Below are 24,510 nucleotides of genomic sequence, written 5' to 3'. Positions count from 1 at the left end.
TGACTGCTGCCCTCGCAGGGACCAGCAGGGCGCCCCCCACGGCTTGCCGCCCCGGCACGCGCTTGGAGCACTGGTGCCTGGAGCCGCCGCTGAACAGGGGATTTACAAGTGACTTTAACTTTCTATAGTTCAGTTTATTTCAGCCTTTCAAATACAGGGCCATGGATCTTAGTGCTGCTCTGGGCAGTGTGGGGTGGGCTGGGCAGACTGAGCTGGGGCAGAGCTGGGTTTGGGTGGAGGGTGTGAGGATGGGCTGGGCAAACTGAGCAGGGTCAGTGCCGGGGTGGGCTGGGCAGTGTGGGTTAGGCCTGAGCAGACTGAGCAGGGTCAGTGCCGGGGTGGGCTGGGCGGTGTGGGGTTAGGGCTGAGCAGACTGAGCTGGGGCAGCGCCGGGGTGGGCTGGGCAGTGTGGGGTAGGGCTGAGCAGACTGAGCTGGGGCAGCGCCGGGGTGGGCTGGGCAGTGTGGGGTAGGGCTGGGCAGACTGAGCCGGGGCAGCGCCGGGGTGGGCTGGGCGGTGTGGGGTAGGGCTGAGCAGACTGAGGAGGGTCAGCGCCGGGGTGGGCTGGGCGGTGTGGGGTAGGGCTGAGCAGACTGAGCTGGGGCAGCGCCGGGGTGGGCTGGGCAGTGGGGGGTAGGGCTGGGCAGACTGAGCTGGGGCAGGGCCGGGGTGGGCTGGGCGGTGTGGGGTAGGGCTGAGCAGACTGAGCTGGGGCAGCGCCGGGTGGGCTGGGCAGTGTGGGGTAGGGCTGGGCAGACTGAGCTGGGGCAGTGCCGGGTGGGCTGGGCGGTGTGGGGTAGGGCTGGGCAGACTGAGCTGGGGCAGTGTGGGGTGGGGGGGGCGGGGTGGGGTAGGGCTGAGCAGACTGAGCTGGGGCAGTGTGGGGTGGGCTGGGCGATGTGGGGTAGGGCTGAGCAGACTGAGCTGAGGCAGCGCTGGGGTGGGCTGGGCAGTGTGGGGTAGGGCTGAGCAGACTGAGCTGGGGCAGTGTGGGGTGGGGTGGGCAGTGTGGGGTAGGGCTGGGCAGACTGAGCTGGGGCAGCGCCGGGGTGGGCTGGGCGGTGTGGGGTAGGGCTGGGCAGACTGAGCTGGGGCAGGGCCGGGGTGGGCTGGGCAGTGTGGGGTAGGGCTGAGCAGACTGAGCTGGGGCAGGGCCGGGGTGGGCTGGGCAGTGTGGGGCGGGGCTGGGCAGACTGAGCTGGGGCAGTGCCGGGTGGGCTGGGTAGGGCTGAGCAGACTGAGCTGGGGCAGGGCCGGGGTGGGCTGGGCAGTGTGGGGCTGGGCTGGGCAGACTGAGCTGGGGCAGTGCCGGGGTGGGCTGGGCGGTGTGGGGTAGGGCTGAGCAGACTGAGCTGGGGCAGTGTGGGGTGGGCTGGGCGGTGTGGGGTAGGGCTGAGCAGACTGAGCTGGGGCAGTGTGGGGTGGGCTGGGCGGTGTGGGGTAGGGCTGAGCAGACTGAGCTGAGGCAGCGCTGGGGTGGGCTGGGCAGTGTGGGGTAGGGCTGAGCAGACTGAGCTGGAGCTGGGCTGTACGGTGTGGGGAGCAGGAGGGAATTGGCACCACAGCTCTGTGTCAGAGGCCCTGCACTGTAGGCAGAGGAGGGGAGTCTCCATTGGCTGGAACAGCGGGGCCCTGTTCTCTGTCCCCCACCCTGTGGAGTTGGCAGGGCCCAGAGAGCGGCTCACTGTGCCGGTGCCGGCCTGGTGTCTATGCACGTCCCCAGGGGGACCCCACCATCCGGACCGAGCCCCGGGGGCTGCAGGTGTCAGGGGGATCAGGGTGGGGGGTTCTGCATGGGGAGCATTACCTGCCTGCCAGCAGTGCAGCTTTGTCCCCACAGCCCAGGCTGTGACAGATGCTCCCATGCGAGTGAACAGCCCCAAGGATCGTCTCCGTCCTGACCGGCCTGGAGCCCCGGGGGTGCAGCGCCCCGCCCTGAAGAACCGGCGGCCCCGCCCCAAACCATTGCAGACACGCACAGGTACCAGTGTCACTGCGCGGCGTGCTGTGGCCAGGGCCTGCCCTCGGGGTCTATGGGAAAGGGCGTCTGTGCTGGCCCCAATGCCCAGGGTGGTGCTAGGGGTTCAGTGCGGCCGGGAGCGGGGGGCTCCGTAGGGGGCGCTGTTGCCAGCAGCCCCAATGCCCAGGGTGGCGCCAGTTGGGCCGTGGTGCAGGACAGCGGTCATTGGGGGAGGTGTTGAAGGGGGCCTGTTGGTTGTTACAGTCAGTGGGGCAGGGTATGAACCCTGGCGTCCTGGCATAATGCCGGGGAGGGTCAGTGCATTCTGCCCCTGCCGGGCGGTGTGGGCCAGGCTGGGAGGTGTCATGGGGCAGAGCCCATTGGGCACTGGGGCGGGGCAGGGCTGGAAAGACCCAGTTGTCCCCAGAGCGCTCTGGAAACCTGCATCCATGTGTCTGTCCCTTTCCTTACATAGACGCCGTCCAGCTCCAAGCTCCTGCTGCCACCCCCACCCTCAGGGCCCGCGCTGGGGCCCGGACTGACCCCCACGTGCCTCGTCCCCAACGCCGGCCTGGGGACAGCACCCTGACGACTGTGGCCTCTGCAACCCAGCCTCCCAGCCAGCCCAACAGCGCCTGGATGGGCCCAGCCTCCCCCACCCCCACAATCACCCCCCCTCCAAGCCAGCCCCACAGCATCTGGACCAGCCCAGCCTCCCCTACCCCCACCCCTCCTCCCAGCCAGCCCCACAGCACCTGGACTGGCCCAGCCTCCCCTACCTCTACCTCCACAACCACAACCCCTCCTGGCCAGCCCCACAGTGCCTGGATTTACCTGGCCTCCCCTACTCCCACCCCCATCCCCGCAACCACCCATCCTCCTGGCCAGCTCCACAGCACCCGGATGTACCTGGCCTCCCCTACCCCCATCCTCACAACCATGCGCCCTCCCAGCCAGACCCACAGCGCCTGGACCAGCCTAGCCTCCCCCATCCCCACAACCACCCACCTTTCCAGCCAGCCCCACAGCACCCAGATGGGCCTTGTCTCCCCTAATACCACTCGCATCCTCACAATGACCCACAGAGCCCAAACAGACCCAAACTCCCCCATCCCAGCAACCACCGAGTCTCTGAACATGGCCCACAGCACCTGGCCAGGCCTGGCCTCCACCTCTCTCTCCTACACAACCCCCCAGCTTCCTAGCCAGACCCACACCACTCGGATGGGCCCAGCTCCCTCCGACCCCACAACCACTCAGCCTCAGGACGAGACCCACAGCGCCCGGATGGGCCCAGCTCCCTCCCACCCCACAACCACCCAGCCTCAGCACGAGACCCACAGCGCCCAGATGGGCCCGGCTCCCACCCACCCCACAACCACCCAGCCTCAGCATGAGACCCACAGCGCCCGGATGGGCCCAGCTCCCTCCGACCCCACAACCACCCAGCCCCAGGACGAGACCCACAGCACCCGGATGGGCCCAGCTCCCTCCCACCCCACAACCACCCAGCCTCAGGATGAGACTCACAGCACCCGGATGGGCCCAGCTCCCTCCGACCCCACAACCACTCAGCCTCAGGACGAGACCCACAGCGGCCGGATGGGCCCAGCTCCCTCCCACCCCACAACCACCCAGCCTCAGCACGAGACCCACAGCGCCCGGATGGGCCCAGCTCCCTCCGACCCCACAACCACCCAGCCCCAGGACGAGACCCACAGCACCCGGATGGGCCCTGCTCCCACCCACCCCACAACCACTCAGCCTCAGGACGAGACCCACACCACTCGGATGGGCCCAGCTCCCTCCCACCCCACAACCACCCAGCCGCAGGACGAGACCCACAGCGCCCGGATGGGCCCAGCTCCCTCCCACCCCACAACCACCCAGCCTCAGGACGAGACCCACCATGCCCGGATGGGCCCAGCTCCCACCCACCCCACAACCACCCAGCCTCAGGACGAGACCCACCGCGCCCGGATGGGCCCGGCGCCCTCCCACCCCACAACCACCCAGCCTCAGCATGAGACCCACACCACTCGGATGGGCCCAGCTCCCTCCCACCCCACAACCACCCAGCCGCAGGACGAGACCCACAGCGCCCGGATGGGCCCAGCTCCCTCCCATGCCACAACCATCCAGCCGCAGGACGAGACCCACAGCGCCCGGATGGGCCCAGCTCCCTCCCACCCCACAACCACCCAGTTGCAGGACGAGACCCACCGCGCCCGGATGGGCCCAGCTCCCTCCCACCCCGCAACCGCCCAGCCGCAGGACGAGACCCACAGCACCCGGATGGGCCCAGCTCCCTCCCACCCCACAACCACCCAGCTGCAGGATGAGACCCACAGCACCCAAATGGGCCCGGCCTCTCCCTCCCAGCCCCAGGGCGAACCTCCTGGTACTCGGACACAGTATGCCAGCCCAGCAGTTCATGGGACAGGTTGTGCCAAGACACCTGCAACGCCCAGGCTCCCAGGCACCCCGGCTGCACAGACAGGTAGGGATGAGTCCAAGGAAGGGGGATCCAAAGGCCTGGGCCAGAGGGTATGTGGACAGCACCTAGACACCAAGGCTGACTGGAAATGCCACCATATTTGTGTGTCATGGGGATTCTACCAGGCCCTTCTGGGGGGTAGCATCCTCTCTAGACTGGCCGGGCCAGACCTGGCCCTCCAGTAACTCATCCTTCACTGCAGTGACACCTACCCAATATTGTCCCACTTCTGGGATCCCCAGGCCTTTACACAGGGGAAAATACCATTATCCACCTTTGTAGGTGGATAAACTGAGGCATGGACTCATGAGTGAGTCAGTGCCTGAGCTGGGGAGAAAACCCAGGTGTCCGGGCCAGCATGCCCCCCTCCCACCCTAACCCACTGTACTCATGCCCCTTCCCAGAGTCGGGCTAGAACCTAGGAGTCCTGGCTCCCAGGCCTTCTGCTCTAACCCACTAGACCCTACTCCCCTACTCCAGAGCTGGGTTAGAACACAGGAGTCCCGGCTTCCAGCTCCCCCTCCCCTGGCTCTAACCATTAAATCCCACTCCCCTCCCAGAGCTGCCTTGGTGTGTGCAGTAGCAGACAAGGCTGTTGTCAGTGGGTGAGTGGCTGGTGGCCAGGCCCCGTGGTGGGGTGCGGGGGGGTGTCTCTCCAGCAAGGAGCTTTACAGGTGACTTCCTTGTGTCCCATCCTACAGATGCTGCCCCCACGCCAGACCAGGCTCAGGGACCTGTCCTGGAGATGCCACACGCTGCCACCCGTGCCCTCCCAGCCACTGCCTTCCCCCCAACCATGCCCTCAAACTGGGCCCTCCCGGCCACTGCTACCCACACCACCACCCCTCGGGCCAGCACCCGCCCTGCTCCGCCACCTGCCCAGGGGGCAGTGACTGTGGGGTGGGAGACAAGAGCCCCCATACCAGCTGCAGGGCTGGGGGCAGTCAGGGGGGATTGCCGGGAGCCAGGCTACGAATCCCCTCAGCTGCAGGAGCTGATCCAGGTGGTGCGGGAGCTGCGGGGGGACCTGCGTGCCCTCGTCCATACCCAGCGGCAGGAGCGCCGCCTGCTGGGCGCCATTGCTGGCAGCCTGGCCGAGCTGGCGGGGGCTGTGCGGCAGCTGGTAGCGGAGCTGCCCAGCCAGGTGCTTCGGGGGCAGAACCAGCCCCCACCTCCAGCATGGCGTAGGCAGGGCCCTGCACCCCCCAGTAACAGCCTCACCTGATACCTGCCTACCAAAGAGCCCCACTGAGAGACAGACCCCCCATTCCCTGGCCCGAACTAACCCCCCACTGACAGACCCCCCCCCCCTTCCCTGGCCCGAACTAACCCCCTACTGACAGACCCCCCCCAGGCCGAACTAACCCCCCACTGACAGACCCCCCCCCTCCCCAGGCCGAACTAACCCCCCACTGAGAGACAGACCCTCCCCCCAGCCTGAACTAACCCTGCACTGAGAGACAGACACCCCCTCCCCGGCCCGAACTAACCCCCCACTGACAGACCCCTCCTTCCTGACCCAAACTAACCCCCACTGAGACACAGACCCCCTCCCAGGCCAAACTACCCCCACTGACAGACAGACCCCTCCAGCCTGAACTAAACCCACACTGAGAGATAACCCTCCCGTCCTGCGCTGCCCCCAACCCTGCTGATAGAGAGGTGCTCCTCCGGCATGCACTGCCCCCGCCACTGAGAGACTGATGCCCCTGCTGAGAGACAGACCCCTCCCTAACCTGAACTAACCCCACACTGAGAGACAACCCCTGTCCTTCCCTGTCCCCGCCGCCCCTGGCTGAGACACAGACCCCTAGCCTGCACTTCCACCCCTGTTGAGAGACAGACCTCCTTGGCCTGAACTAACCCCACACTGAGAGACAACCCTCCCCGTCCTGCACTGCCCCCCCCACCCTGCTGATAGACAAGTGCCCCTCTGACATGCACTGCTCCCCCACCACTAAGAAACAGGTGCGCCCCCGGCATGCATTGATGCCCCCCTGCTGAGAGCCAGACCTCCCACCTGCACTGCCCCCCTGCTGAGAGCAGACCCCCCCCAGCCTGCACTGTCCCCCCATGACAGACCCTCCCACTGAGATGCACTGCCCCCCGCTGAAAGACAGACCCCTGTGACATTCCCCTCTGGTGTCATCCAGACCGGTGATGTGCTAGGTCACTCCAATCCTTGACTCTGGGAGCCAGCCTTACCTTGCTCTGCTGTGGGAACCCCCACTCCTGGGCTGTTCACACACAGCCTCTGACATGTAAGCTACTCCTTGGATTGTGCAACCGAATGACGCTAGCCAATATCGCCAGTCCCAGACACAACCCTAGGAACCTCCGTCTTGCAGCGTCCAGTTATGCCCGCTGGATGCCGCAAGCTTGTATGAGTTTGTCAATTTAAAGAAATTTATATGTAGCAGCTTGTTATCCCAAGGGGAGTCTGACACACTTCAAACCAAAAGCTCTGCTTCAGGTAGAATAAACAAATTTATTAACTAAAAAGATAGATTTTTAACTGATTATAAGTCAAAGCATAACGAGTTGGTTTGGTCAAATGAAATAAAAGCAAAACACATTCTAAGCAGCTCTTAATACTTTCAATGTTTTTACAAACTTAGATGCTTCTCACCACAGACTGGCTGGATGCCCTTCAGCCAGGCCCTCCCCTTTGATCAGCGCTTCAGTTGCTTGGTGGTGGTGGTGGCTGTAGATGTAAGTGGAAGAGAGAGGAAGAGCCTGGCAAATCTCTTTCCCTTTTATCATGTCCTTTCTTCCCTCTTGCCCCCGCCCCCCTTCAGAATCAGGTGAGCATTAGCTCATCACAGGCAGGGGCGGCTCTAGGCATTTTGCTGCCCCAAGCACGGCAGGCAGGCTGCCTTGGGCGGCTTGCCTGCGGAGGGTCCGCTGGTCCCGCGGGAGGTCCACCAAAGCCGTGGGACCAGTGGACCCTCTGCAGGCAAGCCGCCCAAGGTAGCCTGCCTGCCGCCCTCGCAGCGACCGGCAGAGCATCCCCCGCGGCTTGCCGCCCCAGGCATGCACTTGGCATGCTGGGGCCTGGAGCCGCCCCTGATCGCAGTCCCAAACTGACCACAGGAAGGGCGGTGACTCGAGCGTTCAACAGATCCTTTGTTGCTGTCTAGGCCAGCGTCCTTTGTTCCTGTGAGGCTGGGTTGGGTTTGTCCCATACATGCCTTGACGAGGTGTGAACTGCCCCCCTGCACATTGGCTGGCCCTTTGGGGAGCAGTCTCCCAACCCCAGGGCTGTACATATGCAAAAAATCCAGCTCCCTTTTGGGGTTACCCGGTGTTTTTCCCCTCTCAGCACTGAGTCCTTCTCTGCCCCCTAGAGGGCTGTGATCTGTGCTCTCTGGGCTAGGTGTGTTTACCCTTCGATCAGATTCACATTTCCCCAGCAATTTTCCCATAACTGCTCTCTGTGTCTCACCAGCCTGGGGGAAAACACCCCCTCTCTGCCAGTTGGGTCATTTGTGTTCTAACAAATTACTGCCTGACAATTTCCTAGTCTCAACTCCTCTATCACAGGTGTTGGAGTTGCATCTTGATGTAAAGAGACACAGTTACTTTCCACAAACTTGTCAGAACTAGCATCCTGAAAAACTGGGACCTGGATTGGGTACCCTCTGCCACCCCTTTCTCTATCCCTGAGAAGTCAGCTGTGTGACTGCTCCTCTCCAGGAGGTCAGGTGCACAGTTGCTTCTCAAAACCTGAGTCACAGGCTGAGTGCTTGGGTGCACAGAGCCTGACCCAGCCATCCTCCTGGGCACCCTGCCCCAAATGACTAGTGAGGAGACATTCCTGTACCCCCACTATTCCTTCCTCAGTTTCCTCCTATGGGCCCCCTCCTAAGACAGTTCTCTGTGCTCCTAAGGAAGGGTTCTGTCTCTTGTTCAGCTGCAAAACTCTGCCAATTAACAACTGGGACAGTTTCCTTAATCACTGAAAACACCTCTCCTGCCCCTGCCGGCATGTTGCTTTCTGCTGGAAAGGAGCTAGTCTCAGCCCTTCCCCCTACTTGGAAGCACCCTGCTTCCCTGTGTTACAGAATCCGAGGAATCCTCACCCACCTCAGTAGTTTGAGATCCCTGCCCCTTTTCTGGGACACATTGCTCTATGCTCCCTGGAGCTGGGTTTGCCTCCGGTTCAGCTGTGACCTGCTGGCAGCTAACAACCTGCACAGTTCTCTCCCTGACAAGTATTACACCCGCATCCCTTCCTGATGTGGTGCTGCCTCCAGCTTCAGTGCAGGAGTTGGTTTCAACCACCCTCCAACCTGGAAGCACGTGGCTTCCCCCGGCTATAGAAGAATCAAGGAAACTCTCTCAGCAGTCCCTGAGACCTTACCCCTTCCCTCGGGGGTCCCAGCATAAAATTCCCTCCTGCTGCAGGCAAATACTTTAACCTGAGCTACACAGAAAAAAATCATTACCAAGAAGCAGGTCAGCTAGGACATGTTCTATTACCCCCAGAGTCAAAATCCTTTTCAAACCTTCCCACACCACATGGATTCTAGCTAGTGGTACGAGGAATCTGCTTTCCCCCACTCCCATAATCTCTGCCATTTGGCCAGGCAACATACTGGCCTTTGGGATCACACTCTGCTTAACCAGAGAGATCAGGGCCCCTGTATCCCTCTGCCCCAAGGATTCCCTGCCATCAATTTGGACGGCCTGAACATGCTCCATATCTGGTTCTGCAGAGGCTAAGCTCACAAAACCAATATGATAGGTTTCAATTGCTGGGGGGGGGGGGGGGGCGGCTCTGTGTTGAGGAGAGCAGAACTAACATGAGCTATTGGTTGCCTGCTTCCTCCTAGCACAGGGCATTTATTCCTCAGGTGGTCAGTGGAATTACACTGATAGCACCTTCTGGGCATTTCTGCTTTTACAGGAGATTTGGGATGAGGGTTAGAGGAATGTTTTGGGTAAGAGAATGTTTAGGCTCCCAACCCCCTTCTCTCTTCCCAGGGGCAAAATGGGATCCTCCCTTCCCACCAGTTTTAAATGCCTCTGTCTGTGGCCTGCCCTGAATAGACGCCTGATTCTGTTCGAAGGCATCTGCTAAAAAAGCCACCTCATCCACAGACTTTGCATCTTTGTCCCATAGACACCGCTTTATATCAGCCTTACACATGCTTAGGAAATGCTCTTGAACAACAAGATCCAACATTCCCTCACAACTCGCCACCTCTTTACCCCTCACCCATTGTCCCAACAAATCTTTCATTTTGTTTGCACATTCCCCATGACTCATCCCAATACCCCCCTTAAGATTCCTAAATGTAACTCGATATGTTTCAGGGGTAATCTGAAACCGTGGCAAAACAGTATCTGTAAATTTACAATGGAAGGAACAGAAGTTTGACACCGTGTAGAGTTAAGCAGGAGGGTTTATTACACACAGTTCTGGCAGAGTCTCACTTCGCCTATCAGACTCAGTGAGACACTGCTAAGCAGTTGATTACAATAGATTATATAGGATGCCAGTGAGCAGAGAGAAGTGACGGGGTGGGAGTTCCCAAGCCCTGGATAGGTTCTAGCAGCAAGACAAAATTAGCACAATAAGCCAGTTGTCTAAAAGATGACATAATGGCTCCGCCCATAGCTCAGGTTAACATGTTTGCTAATACACAGGTGTTTTCCCTCAAAATTCTCCTCTTGCAATGCATAAGTTAAATCCTGATTTCAGGTCCATGGAAACAACGGTGGCTTTTTCAAGCCAGGTTGGCCCACAGGTACATTCCTGGAGGGTTTAAAGCAAAAACAGTAAACAGTACATAACAATGACAATTGTGTCTAGGTTTTACCCCTGCGTTCCTGCGACCTGGGGTTGGCATCTGTGAGGGAGGATACCATAACTCATGCTATCATGTTAGGCCTCTCCCTGAACTCTGGTCAGCATTCAGGGAGTATGCACCATTATCTCTTCCTGAACCCCTCAGTGAACTAGGGTGACCAGACAGCAAGTGTAAAAATCTAGACAGAGTGGGGAGGTAATGGGAGCCGATATAAAAAGAGACCCAAAAATCAGGACTGTCCCTATAAAATTGGGACATCTGGTCACCCTACAGTGAACTATGTGTCTATAACTCATAAGCCTCCCAATTACTGCTCTCCACCTGGAGTTATGCTGTCTCAGCTTTATGTATAGTTGAAACATGCAAGGTTGTTTCAAGGTTACAAGGTTGCTGCTTCTCCCAGCTTTCCTTTAGCCATGTATTGTCCATTGTTAACTAGGCCGGAGGCCTCAGAACAGGCCGTGGTCTTTGGGCCTACGTGAAAATTCTTAACAGAGACTGTGGTCAAGATCTTACATACATATTATTGGGATTCTGGCCCTTCACAATAGTCTAAATAGTTCCCACCCAGCTGATAGGATGAGACCCAGGAGAGTGTCTGGCTAGCCTTGGTCAAGAGAAGGGACTTGGGAGACACTTGAGATCAGCACTCACCAAGTGGGCTGTAGCGCATGAAAGCTTATACTCAAATAAATTTGTTAGTCTCTAAGGTGCCACAAGTACTCCTGTTTATTTTCAGTGTTACAGTCAGTTCTTCCCTGAGACATAGGTGCCAATTCCATGGGTGCTCTGGGGCTGGAGCACCCCTGGAAAAAAATTGGTGGGTGCCCAGCACCCACCAGCAGCTCCCCATGGCCCCGCCCCACCCCCCTGCTCCAGCTCACCTCTGTCTCCTCCACAATTGCACCGCCATGTCCTGCTTCTCCCTTTCCCCCCAGCACTTGCTATGCGAAACAGCTGATTCGCGGGGCAAGGAGGAGGGGGAACATGGCATGCTGGGGGAAGAGGTGGGGCTGGAGTGGGGATTTGGGGAAGGGATCCAATGGGGCAGGGAGGGGGTGGAGTTAGGGTGGGGAATTTGGGGATGGGGTTGGAATGGGGGCAGGGATGGGGTGGAGTAGGGGCAGGACCAGCAGACGGGGGGCACAGGCACCCACCGGCACTGGAGGAAGTTGGTGCCTATGCCCTGAGACATTTCAGTTGCTCTTGATGGAAATCAGAGGAAGTATTATTGTCCATACCTCTGCTTTTCAATCTTTTTTCTTGAAATGGTCAATGGATCCTGGGGACTTTTGCTGTTTAAAAAAAAACAACAACAACCTCCCAGAGTGCTCTTAATTTTACCTGGTTGTTACAGCCTTAGAACAAGTCTCTTTAGTAACTTCCTTAACATTTGAGTATGCCCTTGAAAATGACATTGTTTAGAGGGCAAATTTTCTTAACATTTAAGACATATAGTGTCATATTGTATTTTCATTAAGACCACAGTTAAGAATCATCCAGTTCAGTCACTGTAGATACTGTGGCAGAGCTCTGACCTTGCCCCCCTGGGTCCTGCACTTCTAGGCGGTTTATGCTGCCTCAGTGGCTCACTGTGACCCTCCATGTAGCCCTTCTCTCTCTAGGGCCAGGGTAACCGTCCACTGAGCCCTTTTCATCATAGGCCTGCAAGGAGGTTGGGGAGAGAACTCCCACAGTCTCTGTTGGCCCTTGGGGCTTATTTCAGAACAGTTTAGCCTCCTGTCCTGACAGGGGCCTGACTTCCCCTCCTAGGAGATGTTCCTGTAGTGGTGGGTTGGGGGGAACCCAGTCCCACCCTCTACTCCAGGTTCCAGCCCAAGGACCCTAATGGCAGCAGTTGTTAGCAGCCAACCTTTCACTACCAGAGTTGCTACATTTCCCTGGGCCACTTCCCCACAGCTCTCCTGCTTCTCCCTTACCTTAGGGCTTCCTTAAGGATGGTTTGAGGGTGTCTTCATTAACCAGCCCGTCAGCCACACTTCCTCTCCCCTGCCTGACTGGCGTGAGCCCTTTTTATAGTATCAGCGGGGCCTTAATTAGAGTCAGGTGGTCACATTAATTTAATGGCCTCACCTGACTCTTTTTGGGTTAATTAGAGTCAGGTGTTCTCATTAGTCTGGAGCAGCCCCTGCTCTGGTCAGTCAGGGCTTGGCTACACTTACAAATTTGCAGCGCTGCAGCAGGGTGTGAAAACACACCCTCTCCAGCGCTGCAAATTGCGCCGCGCAGCTGCGTGCGCCAGTGTGCAAGCCTGCCCGCGGCTGCGGCGCGGCTCCCAGCGCTCCACAGGGGGAGGGAGAGGGGAGCGCGAGGAGCGCTCTCAGCGCTTCTCTCTCTTTAGCTGCCTGCTGCGCTGCTGCGCGCGGCGCTGCGCAGCGCTGTAAGTAGTGTAATAGCCTCAGAGAACAGAAAACTGTTAATTCTGTGGCCAGTATATCTGCCTTCTACTGTACCCAACTGGCCTGGGTCTATCACAATACATACTCAGGATTTCTTATTACATTGTAAAACTGAACTGTTTCCAGAGCTAAAACTGGCTTTTAGATCAGTTGTTTGTAAATGCAAGTTCAATTTTTAAATTTGTTTTTATGTTTTGAATCTTTATACCTTTAAGATCTTGAACTGGAGCGTGTTTTCATTTGTGCTGGAGAAATATCAAATGCATTGTATAAATAGACTACAATGTTTTTAAGACTTTATTTCTAATTGAAAAAGAACAGGAGTACTTGTGGCACCTTAGAGACTAACAAATTTATTTGAGCAGAAGCTTTCGTGGGCTACAGCCCACTTCATGGGATGCATAGAATGGAACATATAGTAAGGAGACATATATACACATACAGAGCACATGAAAAGGTGGGAGTTGTCCTACCAACTCTAAGAGGCTAATTAATTAAGAGAAAATTTTTCTAGTGATAATCAAGATAGCCCATTACAGACAGTTTGGCAAGAAGTGTGAGGATACTTAACATGGGGAAACAGATTCAATGTGTGTAATGGCTCAGTCATTCCCAGTCTCTATTCAAGCCTAACTTGATGGTGTCTAATTTGCATATTAATTCAAGTTCATCAGTTTCTCGTTGGAGTCTGTTTTTGAAGCTTTTCTGTTGCAAAATTGCCACCTTTAAGTCTGTTACTGAGTAGCCAGTAACCAACCTCTCTTGTGGGGGTGAAAAGGCCATCAGTGGGCAGCGGGGGCTGAAGAGGCAAGCAGCGAGGGAGCCAGCGGTGGGTAGGTGGGCGGGGGTGAGGAGGCAAGAAGCAGTGAGCCAGCAGCAGGCGGGGGTTCTCAGGGTGGGCATGGAGGTTTCTGGCAGGGGAGTGAGGAGGTGAATGGCAGGTGGGAAGAGGTGAGCGATGGATGGGGGCCTGAGGAGGGAAGCAGCAAGCCAGCAGCGGGTCAGGGGGTGAGGAGGGGTGCAGTGGTGGGGCCGAGCGGGGAGGGGGTGGGACCTGGGGCACAGTGAGGGCAGAGTGTGGGAGGAGCGGGGGGTGGACTGTGGGCGGGGCCGACACCCCCTGTGGAGTGTCCTCTTTTTTGAATGTTCAAATATGGTAACCCTAGTTTAAGCGGCCCCCTCTTGGTGCTATGGACCCTTCTCATAGGCGCCGGCATTGAACAGGGAATCTGTGCACCTGACCCGGCAGTGGGGTGCCCTGGGCAGCAGAGCGACCTTCGGAGGAGTCTATCCCCTTCTCCGACCATGTCTCAGGTGTTCACACCCTGGAGGGCCCACACCAGGGCAAGGGAGGGTCCCCTGAACTGACCAGCCCCATGCGGAGGGCAGCCACCTTTGAGTCACAAAGCAGACAAAGGTTCGGCTTCGTGCTTGTGTGAACTGTGGGCGCAGGACCTTCTCTGGGCTCTTGTCTAGAGGCTCGGTTTGGAGAAGGGTCTGACTGAATTTGGCTGGATGAGGTTCGCTGCACAGGGACAGAAACTGCCCTCTCCCAATGCAGAGCAGAGCAGAGCAGAGTCTTGGGAAGACCATAACTGTGAGTACAAAGATGCTAGTGTGGTGTGCTCAGGTAACTCTCCCCATGTCACATCCTGCCTGGCACTAGGGGTGCTGCGCTGCAGAGAGGGGATGTTGATGATTGTGTTGTGGACACTCTCCCCATGCAGTCAGTGCTGGCCCCAATGCTCCACGCACTAGGGGGTGCTGTGCTGCAGGGAGCGGGGCAGGGGCTCTTGCCCCTGACTAGGGTTGCCAGCTGTGGTAGAACGTATTCCTGGAGGTTTCATCACATGACATAAGCTTTAATTAAAGATTAACCTTTAATTCCAGGAGACTCCAGGACAGGCCCGGCGGGTTGGCTGCCTGAGCCCTGGCAGTGGGTGCTTACCCCAGGCAATAAGCAGGGCGAGAGGGGAAATGGGCACAGAGGGGGACAGGGAATTACTCGGGACCCCACAGCAGGCTAAGGCAGAGCAGGGCTGCAACCCAGACCCCTGAGTCCCAGCCCAGTGCCCACTCACTGCACCACTCTCTGGGGTAACAGCCTACTGCTCCCACGCAGGCTGTGCTGCCTCCACTGGCCGCAGCAGGGTCCCTGCACCTGTGCTGGCCAGCTGTGTGTGTGCCCATGGTCCCAGTGTGTGGGCGCCTCGTCCATATGGCCCTGCCCTGGGGTTGGAGAGTCATAGGCATAAAGCACCCTCGTACGCCCAGTGGCGCAGGTTCCAGGGACTCTGAGCCCTGGCGGGTTTCTCTGTCCCCCTGCTTTGCAGGAATTGTGCACCTGGAGGAGCTGATAACCTCAGGGACCCCATCCTCCGCCGCAGGGAGCAGCACGCCCAACAGCAGCAGAGACCCCTGCTTAGGATCCTGGCAATCAGACTCCTGCTGGCGGAGCAGCTGATGCTCTCTGAGAGCCGCCCCCAGGCTGGGCCATGGCAGGAGAAGGGGGATCTGGGCCCAGCCTGCAGTGTGAGATGGCTGGGGCTGCCCTCAGAGATCATCTCTGACACTGCTGCCCTGGGTCTGTGTTGCAGCAGGTTTGCGTGTCTGGCTCAACAAAGCAGGGTTCTGGAGTCCCATTCTGGCAGGGAAAACCATCTCAGAGGTAATTTCAGCACATCAGGTGACAGTCCCAAGGGGGTCTCTGTGACCGAACCCATCACACCTCTGTTTTAGCATTTTATAAACCTAAGCGACCCAGTGCCTTTGGCAGGTTACTGATTTTCTGCGATGCCTGAAGCTGTCACCAGGTACAAGCATTAATTGGTGGTAGGGCATAGGAATATACAGAATTCTGGTAAGTTAAAAATATAGCATTGGGCCTGTTTGAACAGATGGGGAAGTAGGGGTCTGACATTCTCTTGAACACAATGGAAGGGGTCCCTTCTGGGGTCAGGTTTGATTTCAACCTGCCAAGTAACAAACATTACAATTTTGTTTTTGAACAAATGGACGTCCCAGGGTCCAAGAGGCTATAGAATCTGACAGATCTGGCCTTTCTTGGGGTCCAGTTTCTGTTTTCAGTGAGTTCAGCAGTGATCTACTCGTGGCCATGTTGAAGGAATTGCTAGAATACGTCACTGTGCAATACGTAACACTGGCCCTAGCTGAGTACAAGCGCAAATTGGTGTCCAACATGCCACTGAATACAATGGAAGCAGCCCTAAGCCATGAGCTGACTGTAACCTGAGACACAATCCTAACCCTAACCCAAGCTCTGTTGTAATAATTGAGTGGTACAATCCAAGACAACTGCACCTGTATTTCCCTCTATGATGCCTCAAGGGAATCCCCTTTAGGACCCTGACTTCTCACGTCTCCTATTGGATCAAGACCATATCAGCAGTGAGGACCTTGGTTGCCAAACCAAGCACCCGCCTCCATCAGCTCTTGGTTCAGTTTCGGCTGCTCTCTTGGGACAGGAGATCAATGAAGTATGAAGCGTGTTTACCAATGAAAGCTGCTAGGCAGACGGCGATCACGTAGGTAACAAACACTTCCCTGTTCCACTGAGATCGCCAGGGAGGGACATAGACCAAATATCCACCCCGAGGGCCTTCAGGAGCTGGCCAGAGACTCAACCGCAATCCGCAATCCTTTCGGGATTTGCCGAGATGATAACATGGGAACGTGGCTTGGGCATAAGCTCAGGTGTGAATGGACCTGCTCTAGGTACACGGGGGTATCCCCACGGGGTGAGGCCAGTGCAGTGATGCCCCTTCCCTTGGCAGACAAGGGCTGTGTCTACACCACAACTGCAGCAGTGGCACAGCTCAGCGCTGCGGCTACGCCACTGTGGTGTTATGATGCAGACACTACAGCAATTGAAGGGGCTTTACCGTCTCCATAGTTAATCCACCCCTCCAAACAGCGGTAGCCAGGCCAATGGGAGAATTCTTCGTTCCACCTTCTGGTGTCTACACCAGGGCTTAGATTGGCTTAATCACGTCTCCAGGGGTCTGAATTTTTCACCCCCTGAGCGATGTAGTTGGGTCGACCTAAGCTTTAGGTGTAGATCAAGCCAAGCCTCAGCCTCATTCAACTGGAGTAAGGGCGTCCACACGGCCCTCAGCGTCGCTTTAACTGCACGGACTGATCCTCGAACCCGCAGTCAAACCCGTGCTCCTGTTCCATGTCCACCAGGCCTCCACAGATCAGTTCTGCTGACTCCCTGTGAACCAGCTCCAGGAATAACCCCTCTGCCCCATGTGTCCCAGAACCAGCTGTGCCAAGAGGGGGTTGTTTACTCAGCATGTTCCGGGAACACGTATTTCACAATCCAATGATATCAATAAAGCCACAGCACAGGGCATGAGGGTCACTTCTCCTCTGTGGACTGAGCCGCACACACCCACTGGGTCACTGCAGGGGGGGCACGGAGAGAGGGGTCTCTGCAGTGAGAGGCCTGTCACACCCCCTGACCCCTTGGGTCCCTGCCCCTTTGGATGTCTGCCCCATCTCCCCAGCCTCCCAGCCTGTGACCATCACACGGAGCTCAGCCTGCCTCTCTCACAAGGACGATCGCCTGCCCTAACGCCTGGCCACGCTGCCCCACTAGGACTGTGCTATGAACATGGGGTTTCCTGGGTGCCTCCTGCTCCGAGCGCGGCACCCACTTGGCAGGAGCTCGGCTGCCTGCGCTGGAGCTGGGAAGACAAAGCTCCCCATCCTCCTGGCCTGGCTTTGGGGTGAGTGGCCTTCTCCCTTTTCTCTGGCTTTGAATAGCCCTTGGGGCAACCTGTGATTGTCCAGCCCCACCCATCAGACACGACATAGCTGTGTCCTGGGAGCCAGGACTCCTGGGGTCTATTCCTGCCTTGGGAAGGGGAGTGGAGTCTAGCAGTTAGAGCAGGGGGGTGATACCAGGATCTATCTAGCTGGATGTACAATTTTACAATACAATTAATTGAACTTTTGTTAAGTGTTAAAAGAGTAAAAAGAAACGGGCATGTCTCTGACTCCTGGAGGTGTTTCCCAGCCGCCCTCGGCTGGTCTCTTTAGGAACACGGGACACAGGGCTGGAAGGGCGTGTTATAGAATCCCAGTCACACACTTATCAAAGCGCCATCTTCACGTGAGTTAGCGCGTTCTCCCCTCACCCATTCTGAGGCTGTTCTGGAACCTTCTCCTTTCCAGCCTAATGTGACTCCTGGACAGTTTGTCCCCATTTCTTCTTGGGCCAACGCTGTCCTTTGGCTTCAGTAGCTCTTCTCCCTCCCTGGCGTTCCCCCAGTGGATTCATACAGAACAATCACATTCCTGCTCAGCCTCTGCTGTGCCAGCTAAACCATCCAAGCTCTTCCAGGCTCCTCTCATACGACCAGCCTCCATCCCCCAACCACCCTAGCAGCCCTTCTCTGCACCTGGTCCTGTCTGAATCCATCTGTCCTGCATGCGGGTGGCCAGAACTGCACACAGGATTCCCTGAATGACCTAACTCCTGTCCTGCTCTTACCGTGTTTGTTCAGTGTTTGAGGCTCCATTTCTTAACCATTATTCATTATGCAAACACAAGAATTCATGTTACGGCAGCACTGTAGGCCGAGCTCAGGGCCCTGTGGTGCTGGGCTCTGCACTGGCAGGCGACAGGCAGGTCTCTGCCCCCAAGAGCTCAGTCTAAATGGAGAGGCTAGAGAGGGGCAATGGGGGGACAGAGAGGGGATGTGATAGCAGCTGTTGGGAACAGAGCCCTGGTCTCATCACTCCCAGCCCGGTGCCCCTCAGCACTGCCGCTGTGCTTGGTGCTGTACAATGCACAACCAGAGACACTCACTGGGGCTCACAGTCAGCCATGAAATGTGCTGTCCCCAGACACAGCCCGTCTCAGACTCAGGTAGGCACTGACAACTTGGAGTACAAATCAAGTTAACATTAAAATGTCAGCTCCCTCTCAGCACCCACCAGCATTTCCAGAGGGCCAGCAATCCACTTTGTAAGCCCCAATATAGAGACGATGGCTCTGTCACTAGACGCTAAAAGAAGAGCTCGTCACTGAGAAAGTTTGCAGATGACACAGTTGCGGGAGTGTAAATAATGAAGAGGACAGGTTGAGCAGGGCCGGTTCTAGCTTTTTTGCCACCCGAAGCAGCAAAAAAAAAAAAAAGATAAAAGAAAAACCCGATTGAGCTGCCACCGAAAAGGATGAGACGGAGTGAAGGACTCACTAATTGCTGCCAAAGACTGAAGCGGAGTTGAGGTGCTGCCGAACTGCCGCCGAAGAGCTGAATTCCTGCTGCAGACCGGACATGCCGCCCCAATAATGCACGGAGTGCTGCCCCTTTCTATTGGCCACCCCAGGCACCTGCTTCCTTCGCCGGTGCCTGGAGCCAGCCCTGAGGTTGAGAGATCTGGATGCTTGGTAAACAACATGCATTTTAATACAGCGACATGCAAATGTATACATCTAGGGACCAAGAACATGGGCCATATTTACAATGTGAACTCTCTCCTGGGAAGCAGTGCCCCTGAAAACGATTTGGGGGTCACGGTGGATAATCAGCTGAACACAAGCTCCCAGTGAGACACTGTGGCCAAAAGAGCTGCTGTGATCCTGCGATGCACAAACAGGGGAATCTCTAGTAGGAGCAGAGAGTTTATTTTACCTCCGCACTTGGCGCTGGTGTGATCAATGCTGGAAACCTGTGTCCAGTTCTGGTGTCCCCAATTCAAGACAGATGTTGATGAGTTGGAGAGGGCTTAGAGAAGAGCCGTGAGAACGAGTAAGGGACTAGAAAACCTATTTAATCTGTTTAGCTTAACAAAGAGAAGGTTAAGGGGTGACTTGATCACAGTCTGTAAGTATCTACATGGGCCCGGGGAACAAGTATTTCATAATGGGCTCTTCAATCTAGCAGAGAAAGGGGGAACAGGATCCAATGGTTGGAGTTGAAGCCAGACAAACTCAGACTGGAATGAGGCATTTACCAAGGGTCGTGCTGGATTCTTCATGATTTTTGACAACTTTTAACTCAAGATTGGATGTTTTTCTAAACATTCTAGGAGTTATTTCAGGGCAGGTCTCTGGCCTGTGCTATACAGGACTTAGACTAGATGATCACAGTGGTCCCTTTTGACCTAGGAATCTATGAATCTGTAAAACCCCCAAGTCGGACTGAAACTTTCTATCATCCTATCAGACTGTGCTGGGTGTGCAGGGCTGGGGCAGGTTTGTGGAGCCCCTGGAATCTCACAAAGCTGCAGAAACACTTTACATTCAAAGTTTCTCCCTTGATCTAAGAGCAGCACTGCTGGGCCCCCGGGTCTGGTGAAGAATTCATTCACTGTAATGAACGTATTACATTGATTCATTGTGTACTTATTAGCCTCAGTGAAATCCAAACCGATTATCAGCTCACCCACGATCCTGGCTTCTTGCTCGAATTCCAGTGCTCCTATTTTCAAACCCAATTTCCCCCATTTTTGGAAGGACACAACTCCCCAGTCATGGGCCATGTCTACACTGCACACAGAGCCAGCTGCGGGGGTGCGAATTGCAGAGTGAACCAAAGAGCTGCACTGTGACGTTATTGATATAAATTGGGACCATATAGAACATGGGTTGCAACCAAGGTCCTGCAGTGGCACCAAATCTTAGATAAAGGGGGTCATATAAGGTGTCTAAGACCAGGTTCTGGGTTGCTGGTTATGATTATGCTGTCTGTATGTCTGTGTATCATTTTGTAGTTGAAGTTATAAGTATTGGCTCTGTACTGTCTGTATTTTGTATTATGCTCTGCTTCTGGGAAATATCCCAGACAAGCTGATGTTAGCAGCAAAGTATGCAGAGACTTGTCCATGTGACTGCAGACTCCATTTTGCTGTAATTTTCCACAGTGAGGACAAAGAGATTCTTACACCTGGAAAAGTCTATAAAAGGCTGATGCATCATCTCCATCTGGTCTTCAATCCTGCTTCTGACCTCTGGAGGGACTTTGCTACAAGCTGAAGCTCTGGACTGAATGACTCATCCCAGCTGTATTCCAGAGACATAATTTGAACATGCAGTATACTCCAGCACTGCTGAAAGCCTGAACTAAGAACTTTGCCATTACTGTATGTAATTGATTCCATTTAACCAATTCTACCTCTCATTTCTACCTTTTTCCCTTTGTAAATAAACCTTTAGATTTTAGATTCTAAAGATTGGATTTGTGGGTAAGATCTGATGTGTATATTGACCTGGGTCTGGGGCTTGGTCCTTTGGGATCGAGAGAACCTTTTTCTTTTATTGGGGTGTTGGTTTTCATAACCATTCATCCCCAGGACGAGTGCACTGGTGGTGATGCTGGGAGACTGGAGTGTCTAAGGAAATTGCTTGTGTGACTTGTGGTTAGCCAGTGGGGTGAGACCAAAGTCCTTTTTGTCTGGCTGGTTTGGTTTGCCTTAGAGGTGGAAAAACCCCAGCCTAGGGCTGTGACTGCCCAGTTTAAGCAATTGGTCCTGATTTGGCACTTGCACTTAGACTGATCTGTGTGGATGCTGCTGGCGCGAACCTAATTTGAGTTAATGCCCTGTGAAAGAGGACTAGGGTAACTATGGTAACAACCCCCCCCCTCCGTACACTGGGTGGGCAGGGGGAGTTCACATGTTGTAACTGCCCCCCATACACACACACACTCGGGATGTCACGCACTGTAACTGTCCCCTCCTGCTATACACACACACACACACACACGGAGAGCGCTAGTCCTGGCCAGACCTGGGGGGAGTAGGGTGTGTCATGCTCCTGTCTCAGGTGTGGTCTGGTCACTAGAGGAGGTTTTGGAATTAACTGATAAACTTAACAGTAACAAGTCACCGGGTACCAGATGGCATTCACCCAAGAGTTCTGAAAGAACTCAAATGTGAAATTAACTATAGTTTGTAACCTGTCCTTTAAATCAGCTTCTGTACCCAATGACTGGAAGTTAGCTAATGTTTAAAAAGCCAATATTTTAAAAGGGCTCTAGAGGTGATCCCGGCAACTACAGAACATTTAGTCTAACGTCGGTACCGGGCAAATTAGTTGAAACAATAGTAAAGAATAAAATTGTCAGACACATAGAAGAACATAACTTGTTGGGCAAAAGTCAACATGGTTTCTGTAAAGGGAAATCCTGTCTTACTAATCTATTAGAGTTCTTTGAAGGGGTCAACAAACATGTGGACAAGGGGGATCCGGTGGACATAGTGTACTTAGATTTCCAGAAAGCCTTTGGCAAGATCCTTCACCAAAGGCTCTTACGTAAATTAAGCTGTCATGGGATAAGAGGGAAGATCCTTTCATGGATTGAGAACTGGTTAAAAGACAGGAAACAAAGGGTAGGAATAAATGGAGAGGGGTAACTAGTGGTGTTCCCCAAGAGCCAGTCCTAGGACCAATCCTATTCAACTTATTCATAAATGATCTGGAGAAAGGGGTAAACAGTGAGGTGGCAAAGTCTGCAGACGATACTAAACTGCTCAAGATAGTTAAGACCAAAGCAGACTGTGAAGAACTTCAAAAAGATCTCACAAAACTAAGTGATTGGGCAACAAAATGGCAAATGAAATTTAATGTGGATAAATGTAAAGTAATGCACATTGGGAAAAATAACCCCAACTATACATACCATATTATGGGGGCTAATTTAGCTACAGCTAATCAGGAAAGAGATCTTGGAGTCATCATGGATAGTTCTCTGAAGACGTCCATGCAGTGTGCAGCTGCAGTCAAAAAAGCAAACAGGATTTTAGGAATCATTAAAAAATGTATAGAGAATAAGACTGTGAATATCTTATTGCCCTTATATAAATCCATGGTATGCCCACATCTTGAATACTGCATACAGATGTGGTCTCCTCATCTCAAAAAAGATATACTGGCATTAAAAAAAGTTCAGAAAAGGGCAACTAAAATGATAAGGGGTTTGTAACGGGTCCCATATGAGGCGAGAGTAAAGAGGCTAGGACTTCTCAGCTTGGAAAAGAAGAGACTAAGGAGGGATATGATAGAGGTATATAAAATCATGAGTAGTGTGGAGAAAGTGAATAAGGAAAAGTTATTTACTTGTTCCCGTAGTGTAAGAACTAGGGGCCACCAAATGAAATTAATGGGCAGTAGGTTTAAAATAAATAAAAGGAAGTTATTCTTCACACAGCACAGTCAAGCTGTGGAATGCCTTGCCTGAGGAGGTTGTGAAGGCTGGACTATAACAGGGTTTAAAAGAGAACTAGATAAATTCATGGATGTTAAATCCATTAATAGCTATTTGCCAGGATGGGTAAGGAATGGTGTCCCTAGGCTCTGTTTGTCAGAGGATGGAGATGGATGGCAGGAGAGAGATCACTTGATCATTACCTGTTAGGTTCACTCCCTTGGGGCACCTGACATTGGCCACTGTCAGTAAACAGGATACTGGGCTGGATGGACCTGACCCAGTATGGCTGTTCTTATGCTCATCCACCCCAGATCTGTTCATCGTTAGATCCTTTAATGCCCTGCCAGGTACGGCTGAGGTTCAGCTCTATAAGGGATGTTACACACAGCACCACCCAGTGGCTGAGCAGAGCACTACAGGTTAACATCCCAGTCCATCTCCCCCATTAAGTTCCATGTTCCTGCCATTTATTCACACTATCAGGTGGGCTGTGAAGTTCAGGACGGATCAGTCTGTTCAGTGTCTCTGAACCACCCTGGGCTCCTAACTGCAGAAGACCAACGTGTAGCAACATAGCCATCTGGCTGGCCGCTAGTTACAACGACTGACTGGGGTTGTTCTGGAATCCTTGAGTCGTCATCTCATTCAGCATCCGACGTCCGTCGGGTTTACTCTGTGGATGGTTTCTGTTGAACTCTCCCAGTTGGTCTCGGTCACTGTGATCTGGGCGCTGAATCCCTTTCCTTGATGACAGCTGAAGCCGTCCATCCTCTCTCTCCATCCAATTTGAGGTGAACACGGTCACTGGGTTCCAGACTCGGCAGGTCTCAGATAGAGTCATGGCCCTTGTAAACGTGTCTGTCGTGTAGGGGCCGGCTGCCCTCACTGGCACTGCGTGGGTTGTTTGGCTGCCCTCGCCCCATGCCAGGAGAGAGGGGAGGGGTCAAGGAGCAGTGGGGAACCTGGGACTGAGAGGGCCTCTGTCCAATCAGAGAACTCCAGACTAGGGCCTATGGATAGTAGCCAGTGCCCCAAGTCAGTCTGATTGACCAGGCAGCCGGGCCAATCAGAGAGCCCGGCTCAGGTCCAGTCTGTGCTCTTGTTGGCTTTCCTGCAGCTCCACCAGATGCCTGAGCCTGTCTGTTTGCTCCCCCATTAGCCTCAGCATTGCATCCTGCCTCTTCTCATCGCACTCACTTAATGCTTTCCTGGACTCTGCCACTGAATTTCTCCATGCATTCTGCTGTGCCCTATCAGTGTGGGAGGACTGCATGAGCTCGGAAAACATGTCATCGCGAGCATGATTTTTTGCCTTCTAGTCTGCGATAACCTCAGGAACAGAAATGATAGGGGGAGCATAGAGAAATTTGCACCTATGGGGGGATAGAAAGGGAGAGTAAAATTTAAGATGATACATTTCTGAAAACAAAAGTAAGACTCACAGTGAATCAAGCCGACAGCACGTATGCTTTAGGTACAAGGTCACATTTTGCCTTTTATATTGAGCATCTGCTGGTATGGTGACACATCACACATGGCTGGGCAACAGAATTCAGTTTTCAGGCAGCCATGGTAAGCCAAAGGGTACGCGGGTTTGACTTCTAACGCCTTCATAACATGTGGGAATATTTTCAAA

General features: G+C 54.7%; 1 protein-coding gene and 1 long non-coding RNA gene across 5 annotated transcripts in view; one reads left to right on the top strand and one right to left on the bottom strand.

Moving 5' to 3' along the window:
• Nucleotides 1-9,865: 9,865 nt before the first annotated feature.
• LOC120388135 lies at nt 9,866-12,273 on the bottom strand. The gene is made up of 3 exons (XR_005590499.1): nt 12,214-12,273; nt 11,515-11,568; nt 9,866-10,218 (listed from the first exon to the last, which is right to left on the bottom strand). It is a non-coding gene; the product is annotated as an uncharacterized LOC120388135 (long non-coding RNA).
• Nucleotides 12,274-17,098: 4,825 nt separating this feature from the next.
• The window catches only part of LOC120388091 (deleted in malignant brain tumors 1 protein-like), a 55,774-nt gene continuing 48,362 nt past the window's right edge, over nt 17,099-24,510 (top strand). For all 4 annotated transcript variants that reach the window (XM_039509665.1, XM_039509666.1, XM_039509664.1 and 1 more), the window contains exon 1: nt 17,099-17,444. In XM_039509665.1, coding sequence (XP_039365599.1) covers nt 17,324-17,444 — 121 coding nt within the window. In that variant the 5' untranslated portion in view covers nt 17,099-17,323. The remainder of the gene's footprint in view (nt 17,445-24,510) is intronic.

This window comes from Mauremys reevesii, linkage group 22 (assembly GCF_016161935.1).
Source record: "Mauremys reevesii isolate NIE-2019 linkage group 22, ASM1616193v1, whole genome shotgun sequence".
NCBI classification, from domain to species: Eukaryota; Metazoa; Chordata; order Testudines; family Geoemydidae; genus Mauremys; species Mauremys reevesii.
The sequence above is the reverse complement of the archived record's forward strand: the minus strand, read 5'-3'. Positions and strand labels throughout refer to the sequence as shown.